This window comes from Prionailurus viverrinus, chromosome D1 (assembly GCF_022837055.1).
Source record: "Prionailurus viverrinus isolate Anna chromosome D1, UM_Priviv_1.0, whole genome shotgun sequence".
Lineage (NCBI taxonomy): Eukaryota > Metazoa > Chordata > Mammalia > Carnivora > Felidae > Prionailurus > Prionailurus viverrinus.
The window spans coordinates 107,541,687-107,551,674 of NC_062570.1; the positions used below are offsets into that span (position 1 = coordinate 107,541,687).

Below are 9,988 nucleotides of genomic sequence, written 5' to 3' on the forward strand. Positions count from 1 at the left end.
ATCTACAACTGTTGCTGGCACATAGTGGATTATCAATAAATATTTGTTGAATGAACGAATATCTGGTTTTCTTGACTCATGGGACCCATTCAGCCTTTCGCGTTCCAACTCTTGGTAGAGGCATGGATACAGAGCAAATTTATCATAAGGAAAGCGATGGTGCAGGTTCAGTGATAAAAGGCTGTCAGGGAGAGAGAGAGGGTGGTGGGGACCATGGAGAACGTGCCTATCGGAAGGGTGTAGTAGCAATCATGTCATTTGAGCAGAGAAACCCGGTGTGGCCACATCTGTCCATTTTGGGAAAAGAAGCCCCCCCCCCCCCAAATATCCAGATTTGTACGTGAAATACACCAATGTTTAAAAGCTGGCTCAATTTTTTTAAAACCACGGAACGAGTCAAACACAATACCTCTGTAGGGCAGATGGGAGCCATAGACTGCTGGCGTGTCGCTTGTGGTTTGCTAGCAGCCCTGGAACCAGACGGCATGTGTGAACCTGGACGAACACCAGGCTAACCTGCGAGCTCCATGAGGGCAGGCACCTTCTGCTCTGTTCACACGGCATCCGTTAGATATCATTCGTTCAGTCCTTAAGCCAGTCAACAGATACTTCTCGAACACCCACCATTGGCTGAGCACTGGTGATTCTATGACGCGAGGCAGACAGAATACTAAGGAAACTTTTAGCGTGGTGCACGGCTTCGGTGATGGGATAGTGACGGGCCGGGGGTGCTGAGATCTACCCAGGAGCTGTGCAGAGCAGGGAAGAGCCTGACGGCTGGTGCAAAGACCCCAGAGCGGGAGTGAACCTAGTGTGCGTGAGATGCACAGAAAGACCAGGCAGCGATATTGTCAAGGGGATGGGAGGGTGTCGGAGCCGAGGTTGAAGAGGCAGGTGAGCCGTGTCACGTGAGGCTCAGAGTGGTGGGAAAGCCTTGGGGTCGGCTAAGGGGAACGGAGTATGTGTGTCCGGGGGAGGGTGATGAGGGTGGCCGTAGGGAGACCAGTAAGGAGGCTGCTGCAGTTGTCCAAGCAGGAGGTGGCCTGGGCCATCTGCTAATGGAGCCGTGAGCTCTGATTCTAGGCATTCTGAGTGGACATCTCTTGTTGGGGTGGCGGACAGGGGTGTAAAGGAAGCCAGAGCCCCAGCAAGCAAGCAAGCAAGGACCATGCTCCCCAAAAAGTAGTGGCCGGCTCCCGCCTTTGGTGCCCTGAGAAGCCCAGGGAGGCCCGAGGCAGAGTTGGATGGAGAAGGCTTGGAAGAGCCCCTTCCTGTTCTCAGAGAAAGCTTAGCAGGGGAGCCGGGACGGGGTGCAGGGAGGGGGCAGGGCTGGGAAGCACAGAGGCTGAAGGCAGAGGGTTTCTGGGAGATGAGATGTGCTGGGAGGAGAAGCAGGAAAGGGCCGGGAGTTGGGCTGCCCCAGACTTTTAGCCTCCGGGGACTCAAGCCAAGCCGCCTAACCTGGCAGGGCCTCAGTTTCCACATCTGTAAAGTGGGGCTCCTGGTTCCAGCTCTGTTCCTCCGAGCGGTCAAGAGACGCTGTTGATTTGTTTTTGAGCAGCCTCTAAGAATGGACCCAGCCTTAGAGCAGGCCGATGGGGCCCTGGCCACCAAGGCCTCTGCTCAAAAGGTGGCCTTTCCGGCCCCGTCTAGCAATGGCCTCGGGGAGGCCGCAAAGCCCTTGACAAAGTGTAAGTGCTGTGAGGACACCAACTCCTCCATGTCTGCTGAGGTCCTGCCCGTGGGCCTGCAGCCCTCCCACGGTCATCGTGGGCAAAAGGCTCAGCAGGTGGGGCTGGCGGGGGGACAGTGGGCAGAGGAGGAGGCTTCCTGGGCCATCTGGAACCTCTGGAGCAGTGCAGGGAGAAGCCAAAGCTTCCTGCTGGAGGAGACCAGGCAGCCAGGTGAGGCTCACCACTGTGGCCACCAGGCTTCACTCCATCCTTACTTCCCGTCGTGAAGACTGGAACTGTCAGCTCCCAAGTCCTCAGCACCCAAGCCCAGAGTCATCTGCCCCCCGCCTTTCCTCACCCTACACATCCACCCACCGGCAAGTCCCCTCCGCTCCCAGATCGTCCCGCATCTGCCCACGCCTCCGTCTCCACAGCTACCACCCTGGTCCAAAGCCCCGTCACATTTCACCTGGCCACGGGACAGCTCCCGCCCCCAGCTAGCTGTCTCCCCTCAGCTCAAGCCCTCCCGTGGCTCCCATGGCAGCTGGAAGAACGTCTTGGAGGCCGGTGCACCTTGATCGCGTGCTGACCTCCTGACACACGCGTCTCCCTTCCCGTGGGCTCTGTGTGCCCGCGTGGCCCGCCACCCACCCAGCCTGCTGAGGCCTGGTCCCGCTGAGGCCTCTCCTCCGCTGCGCCTTCCACCCGGAAGCCTTTTCCCCACCTGATGACTGGTTACCTCTTGTCATTCAGGTTTCGGCCAAGCGTCCCTGCTTCTGAGAGGCCTCTCTGGCCACCCTAGCTAAATCCTTGTGCCCCAGTCATCTCTGGTCCATTACCCTGTTCTGTTTCCCTGGAGGCATCTTTTAATCCGTGAAATTTTGGTTTGTCAGGTTTGTCCGTGGCCCTCCCCCGCCTGGCCCCCACAATGTACGTTCCGTACACGAGGGACCTCTTTCTTTTAACACTATTTTGCTAGCTTTGCTATTTGCTAGCTGGCTCAGTCAGTTAAGCATCCGACTTCAGCTCAGGTCATAATCTTGCAGTTCGTGGGTTCGAGCCCCGCGTCGGGCTCTGGGCTGACAGCTCGGAGCCCGGAGCCTGCTTCGGATTCTGTGTCTCCCTCTCTCTCTGCCCTTCCCTGCTCGCACTCGGTCTCTATCTCAAAAATAAGCATTAAAAGACTTGTTTTAAGGGGCATCTGGGTGGCTCAGTCGGTTGGGTGTCCAACTTTGGCTCAGGTCATGATTTCGCAGTTTGTGGGTTCAAGCCCCGTGTCAGGCTCTGTGCTGACAGCTCGGAGCCTGGAGCCTGCTTCGGATCCTGTGTCTCCCCCTCTCTCTGCAGTGTGCCCCTCCTATGTTCATGCTCTGTCTCTCTCTGTCTCTCAATAATAAGTAAACGTTAAAAAAATTTTTTAATGGTTTTAAGATATAATTCATATACCATAAGTTCACCCTTTTAACGTATATAATTTAGGGGGTTTGGTGTCTTCACAGAGTTGTGCAGCCATCACCAGTCTTCCAGAACATTCTCATCACCCCAAAAGAAACCCCGTACACATTAGCAGTCCTTCCCCTTCCTCCCTTCCACTAGCCCTTGGCATCTATTACTCTGCTTTCTCTCTATGGATTTGCCTATTGATGTGTTCTTTTTTTTTTTTTTTTAACATTTATTCATTTTTGAGAGTGAGAGAGACAGAGCATGAGCAGGGGAGGGGCAAAGAGAGAGGGAGACACAGAATCAGAAGCAGGCTCCAGGCTCCGAGCTGCCAGCCCAGAGCCCAACCTGGGGCTCGAACTCACGGACTGAGAGATCATGACCTGAGCCGAAGTCGGACGCTTGGACGCTCAACTGACTGAGCCACCCAGGCACCCCTGATGTGTTCTTTTTAAAGCATCCCTGTATACCCAGCGTTGGGAAGATGGGTTGGTCATGTCCCCATTTTACAGATGAGAAAACTGAGGCTCAGGACCCCTCAGAAAACTGACTTTCCCTTTCTAAGCCTTGTGTCTAGTGTCTTCCCCAGAGCTGGGCTACGCCTCTGGGGAGGATGGAAACTCAGCAGGAAGAGAGGGAGTGAGGTGTGAACATCGAGTAGGGAGTTCTGAGCAGGGAACCTGGCTGCGGCCCACACCTCTTGGCTGGGAGGCCACTTTCCAGGGCAGGCCTGCAGACCGCACATTCAGGGAACGTTTGCGCTCTCAGTGCTGGTGGGCCGAGCTTAACTCTCTGGCTGGCCTGCGCCACAGGGGAACGGGGCAGGGACTTCTGCACCAGCAGGTAAGGAGAAGGCCCATCCCGGGACCTGGACACCCAAGAGGGCTGAGGGCAGCTGGTTGTGGAAGGAGGCCGAGTCAGGGGCATGGAGGGGCTGTCTGCTGAGGTCCAGGCTCCACCTCTTAGGAGCTCTGTGACTTTGGGCTGGTGACTGTACTTCTCTGGGCCTTCCTTTCCTCATCTGTGAATGGCACCCACCCCCAGGTAGCCCAGGGTTGCTGTGAGCTTGGGAGTACATGTGGATGTGGCCACCACAACATCGGGAACCACACGTGGGTTCCCTCCCTCCAGACCCCTGGCCCCAAAGGAGCCAAGGCTCAGAAAGGCTGGCGACTGTCCGAGGCTGAATGAGGGCCAAAGTCAGTGGTGGATTTCCCGACCCTTTGAAGCCTGTCTCCTCAACTGTAAAAGAGGCTTAATAATCACTCCTCCCTCCCTGTGAGGGGTGAGGGCTAGGGGTATGTAGTTATCAGCACCCTCTGGGCCTCAGACAGGGAAACCAGACAGGCTTCTTGTTACCCCCAAGCTGACTTCCCTCTCAGGGCTGCTCTCATCTTGGCCTCTTTCATCTTAGGTTTAATTAGCCAGGCTGCCCCACCCCACAGTCTCTTGGGCGGCAGTCATCACTCCCATTTTATAGATGGGGAAACTGAGGCACCTAGAGGGAAGTGGTTTGGGGCTGCCGCCTGTGAGTCAACTGTGGAGCCAGGGCCCAGAGGAGTTGGGACCGGGCTTTCCAGCTGGACCTGTCCCTGGGGGTGGCTCCCTGTCTCCATCCCCCTGGCATCCCCGGCACCGTGGGCACCCAGACAGCCTCTTTTCCAGCTCTCTCTACCCAACCACTCCCTATCACCTCCCATCTGGAGGGCAGCAAGATGGGGTAGGGAGGGGCCTGCGAAGACTGGAGAAAGGAGAGAAACTAGTTGGCAGCGCTAAGGTGGGGGCTCAGGTCTGTTTCATCTTCAAAGCCGGCTAATTAGAGCCAAAGGCGTTACTGTAGCTGGTGGGGCCTGAACGCCCGAAGTTCTGGGCCCTGGAAGCCAGCAGTCAGCGGGGCATCTGCAGTGTGGGTCAGGGGCCCAGGAGATGCTGCTTGATGAGCCCCAGGCGAGCCCCTTCAGTGCCGCCAAACAGCTCTGATCCAGCCCCTTGAAAATCAAGAGTGCTGAGTTCGTGCACTGCTTGCCCCCAGGTCTTCAGTGGCGAGGTCTCGGTTTCTGAGTCCGTGCTAGACATGCCGTGAGCCCGGTGACCCGCCAGGCCCTGCCACTCTGCACGTCTGCATCCCGTTGTTTTCCGGCTTCACGGAAGCTTATGGCCTTGCCCTGCCAGCTTTACGCTGGCTCGGCTGCTGCCGCAATCCTTGCCGACGGTGGTGTGGCCTAAGGCAAAGGTCAGCGGCTTCCGCCCGCCGTGACCCCGGCGCCGGCTCCGCGCCCCCAAGCCGAGCGGGTGGGGGACCCGGCCGGCGTCGGAGAAGCGAAGCCAAGCCCTGAGGCGCCCGACCGACCGGTTCAGCCGGGACTGTGAGGAGCACTTCCTGCGGGCGCCCTGGGACCGCACCTTGCACCCCCCCCCCCCCCCCCCCCGCCCAGCGGGCACCCTGGGAGTCCAAAGACTCGCACCCGACGCCCCCCGCAGGGTGTGGTGCGCCGAGACGCCGGCGGGGGGCGCGCCGGTTGCCATCCTCGCCGGCCCGGTGGGCGCCGTCCACCCGAAGGCCCTGGGATCGCCGCCCGCGCGCGGACCGGACCCCGGCATCCGGGAGCCCGGGCCCACCCAATTCCACCGCCTCTGCCCGGGCCTGCGGCGGTTTCGGGGAAGGGGGGCCTGCGCGCAGCGGGACAGTTACTCAGCCCCAGCGAAACCGGCGAGTCGGCACCTGCTGGCTGGGCGGGAGGGGAAGGCGGTGGCCCCGTTACGGCCCCGCCTACGCCGCCCACGCGCCGCGCGCCCCGCCCCGCCCCGCCGCGCGCCGCCGCCCGGAAGGAGCCGGCCGGCCCCAGTGCCCACGGCGGCTGAGTCAGCTACGGTGAGAGCTGCCGGCCCGTTACCGCGGGCGCCGGGGGCCGGGGCGGCGCTGTGGTTTCGGTGCCGGCCGCGGGCGGGCGGCCTAATGAGCTCTCGGCACGCACCCCGCGCCGGCGGCCCTGCCCCGCGGGGACCCTCGGCTCCCCGCCCCGGCGTCACCCCCGAAACTTCTCGGTTTCATCCCGGGATCCAGGCGCGGGGTCTCCGCTGGCGTCCGCGCGTGGCAGAGGGCAGCTGGGATTTGCGAGGCGGCCCTGGGGTGGCCGTGCCCCTTTGGGGTGCAAGCAGGTGCCCGAGCGCCCTCTGGCGGCCGCGAGCCTGATGCTCCCTAGCTTCTTTGCAGGGACCTGCGTGCCGGACCATGGGACCCCTGAGCCGGGAAACCTGGGCGCAGCGCCTGGGCGCCTTCCGGGCCAGCCCGTCCGCCTTCATGGCAGGTCCCGAGGGTGAGGACCTGGGTCGTGAGCTGCTGAGCGAACTGAGAAGTGAGAAGCTGAGCGAACAGACCAAGGTAGGCCCTGCGTGCGCTCACTGCGCTGACCCATCTGGTCACTTCAGCCCACCGCGCCCTGAACCTCATTTTCGTGATTCCCACCCAAATCCCCCATCTCCAGGTTTCTTTGCTGGCCCTGAGCCTGGAGTATCCAGCCCAGCTGTGGCCGGACGCCACTGCAGCCGAGGCAGCCGCCACCTCCCTGTTGGACACCCTGGTCCTTCTACCCCCACGGCCCTCGGCCCTGCGGCGGCCCCTGCTGCTGGCGGCCACCACGGCCCTGGTGGCAGGAGATGCGCTGGGCCCCACTTCGGAAGCCTCCCGCCGGCTCCTGCCCCTTCTTCTCGGCTTGGCCTCCGGCCGCGATCTGGGGCGAGGCTTTGGCCCCGCCTCGGAGCAGCGCCCCCTGCAGGCCACGGCGTGTGAGTGCCTGCGGGAGCTGGAGAGCTGCAAGCCTGGGCTGCTGGGGGGCTGCCTGGGGCTGCTGCGGGGTCTGCTGGGGCAGGAAGGCCCGGTTCAGCCGCTCAGCCTGCTGCTGGCGCTCGCTCTGCGCAACACCTTGGCGATACAGGCCAGGGCCGGGGCCAGGGCCGGCCTGCAGGGCCTGCTCATGGCTGGGGATACTCCCTCTGGGGGTGATCCCTGGAACTGGGCGCTAGCCGAGGAGGGGGATGCCCGCCTTCAACCGCAGGCACCCAGCTGGCCAGCAGCGGAGGAGGAGTGTGGCCTTGCAGTGCTGGAACCCACTCCTGAGGAGGCCCGGGAGCTGCGGGCTGCTGTGGCCCAGCTTCTGGACACTTCCTGCCTGCTCACTCCTGTGGCTCAGGCCCAGCTTCTGTGGCTGCTGGGCTGGGCCTTGCGGGGTCTCCGGGGACAGACGCCAGTGCTCTTCAAGCCGCAGTTGGTGCGGCTGCTGGGCACAGCGCAGCTCACGCTGCTGCACGCTGTTCTGGCGCTTAAGGCAGCCTTTGGAGAAGCCCTGTTCACGGCCCAGGATGAGGCCTTGCTGCTCCGCCGGCTCACCGTGGCTGCCCAGCACCCGGCGCTGCCCCTGCCTGCCCACCTCTTCCACCTGCACTGCCTTCTGAGCTTCCCCGAGAACTGGCCCCTGGGCCCCACCGGTGAGGAGGCCGCGCCGCTGCTGCTGGGCCCCCGGCTATGCCGCGGCCTCCTGCCCAGTCTCCTGCACGACCCGATGGCCCTCCTGGCCCGCCTGCATCTGCTGTGCCTGCTCTGCGTGGAAGATGAAGAAAAGGAAGAGAAAGGCCAGGATTGGAGCCCCCGGCATTACCTGGAGGAGCTGCTGGCTGGCTTGCGGCAGAGGGCAGCCCTGGATGGGGGCCCCCGGGCCTCGGCCACCCTCTGCTTCCAGGCCTCCTACCTGGTTGTTCAGTGCCTAGCCACGCAGCCTACGGTGCTGACACCCTTGACCCACGGACTGGCCCGGCTGTACCGAGCCCGGCCGGTGCTGGCTCCGCATTTTGTGGACCTCTTGGATCGCGTGGGCCCGGAGCTGGGGGAGCCCCTGAGAGTGGCGTTGCGGCAGGAGGTGGTGTCCAGGCCGGGCAGAGATGAGGCCCTTCGTTGGCACCTGCAGATCCTGGCAGAAGTGGCAGACGGGAATGCTCAGAGTGCCACCCTCGGCTTCCTGGGAGCCGCAGCTGCGCACTGCACGGACTGGGGCCTCCAGCAGGCCCTGCTCCGGGTCTGCCGGGCCTTGCTGCGGGCGGGTGTTGGGGGTGGCCTGGCCGACTTGCTGCAGGCGCTGGCCAGGCAGTGGGAGGACCCTGACGGGCGGGACCATGCCCGCCTCTACTACATCCTCCTGGCCCACCTTGCGGGGCCCAAGCTGGGGGTGGCCCTGGGCCCCTCGCCTGCTGCACCCGCGTTGGCCTCCTCCCTGGTGGCCGAGAACCAGGGCTTTGCTGCGGTGCTGATGGTGCAGGAGGCCCCAGCCCCGATCCGGCTGAGCGTGGGGCCCCACAGAGCGGCGGGCCCGGGCCCGGTGCTGCAGCTCCACGTGGAGGTGCTGGAGCCGGCGTACTCGCTGGAGCTGCGCTTCCGCGTGGAAGGACAAGTGTACGCGCCCTTGGGGGCCGTCCACGTGCCCTGCCTGTGCCCCGGCCGCCCTTGCCGTCCTCTGCTCCTGCCTCTGCAGCCCCGACGCCCGGCCCCCACGAGGCTGGACGTGCGTGCCCTCTACACCACGCCCACCGGCCTCACGTGCCATGCCCACCTGCCACCGCTGCCCGTGAACTTCGCTGACCTTTTTCTGCCTTTCCCCCAGGCCCCCGAGGGGGACAAGCTGGGCTTCTTCGAGGAGCTCTGGGACTCCTGCCTGCCGAAGGGCGCCGAGAGTCGCCTCTGGTGCCCTCTTGGGCCACAGGGGCTGGAGGCCTTGGTGTCCCGCCATCTGGAGCCCTTCGTGGTGGTGGCCCAGCCCCCCACCAGCTACCACGTAGCCATCCGTCTGCCCCCGGACTCGAGGCTGCTGCTGCGACTGGAGGCGGCCCAGGAGGACGGGGTGCCCGTGGCCCTGCGGACCGATGACTGGGCTGTGCTGCCCCTGGCTGGGGATTACCTCCGTGGGCTGTCAGCTGCTGTCTGAGCCTGGAGGCCAGGCCGGGTGGGAGCAGGACGACTGTGGCCCTTACAGGGTCTTGTCCAAGAAGGGCACTGAGGGCCAGGACCCAGTCCTGTGGGTCCTTTCTTTAAAATAACCTACATTTCACCAGTGACTTTACTGGTTTGTTTTCTTTTGAACCCCACTTGGGGCCACGCACACTGGGGCGGGGGCGAGAGGCTCCAGGAAAACCTCCAGACTAGGAACCCCCACCCCTACTGCAGGGGCCCAACGTATCTTTCTGCCCCGGTATGCTGGGCTTCTCCAGAATCCCTGCCCAGCAAGTAGGAGAAAAAGTATCCTTGTCTCTGCTTCCCAGAGTGGGGCCGGCGGTGGCCCAGAGCCTTGCGGCAATTTAGAAACGAGGGAGCTGGATTTAGGCCTCCTCACCTGGGACTGGTCCTTTCTAATTCCAGAGCTTTGCCGGGTGCCTGCCCCAGGGAGCTCAGGCTAGCTAGCGCAACGGACCGGACCGGAGACCAGTCGCAGAGAGGGCTTAGCAGCTCCTTCCCGGGAGGGGGGGCTCCCCGTGCTGTGTCGACTGGAGCCAGCTCTAGGAAGGGCCTGTCAGTATATTTGGGGAGCTAAGACAGAAAGCCCATAACGTGGGCTAAAACTAAGCTGACTCTCCTTCACTGCAACCCGACCTGTGGACCTAAGAATCTTCTAGCTAAGAAAAACTAGTCCCTTTGTTCTCCAAATATGCAAGACAACTTTGAGTTCAAGTGTATTGGCGCCGACCCTGCTGCCGGGCACCAAGCTGGTATTTTCCACCTACACTGCCTCGTTTCATCCTTGCAACAGCTCAGTGGGGCCCCACACATGAGGAAATCTGTAGGCCAGAGGGGTTGAGTGATTTTCCTGTGGTCACCCAGCTGGTTAGTAATG

The 9,988-nt window shown here is 62.4% G+C and overlaps 1 protein-coding gene across 1 annotated transcript; it reads left to right on the plus strand.

The window, feature by feature from the left end:
- Positions 1-5,936: 5,936 nt before the first annotated feature.
- Positions 5,937-9,215, plus strand: AP5B1 (adaptor related protein complex 5 subunit beta 1). Its single transcript, XM_047824250.1, has 3 exons — positions 5,937-5,985; positions 6,328-6,495; positions 6,599-9,215. Exons 2-3 carry the CDS (start codon positions 6,346-6,348, stop codon positions 9,083-9,085), a joined length of 2,637 nt encoding a protein of 878 aa, XP_047680206.1. The 5' UTR covers positions 5,937-5,985; positions 6,328-6,345; the 3' UTR covers positions 9,086-9,215.
- The last annotated feature ends 773 nt before the right edge of the window (positions 9,216-9,988 follow it).

Coding starts and splice junctions, on each gene's coding strand:
- AP5B1 (XM_047824250.1), top strand. CDS start 6,346: ATGGGACCCCTGAGCCGGGAAACCTGGGCGCAGCGCCTGGGCGCCTTC. Junction 6,496..6,598: donor AGCTGAGCGAACAGACCAAG/GTAGGCCCTGCG, acceptor CCCCATCTCCAG/GTTTCTTTGCTGGCCCTGAG.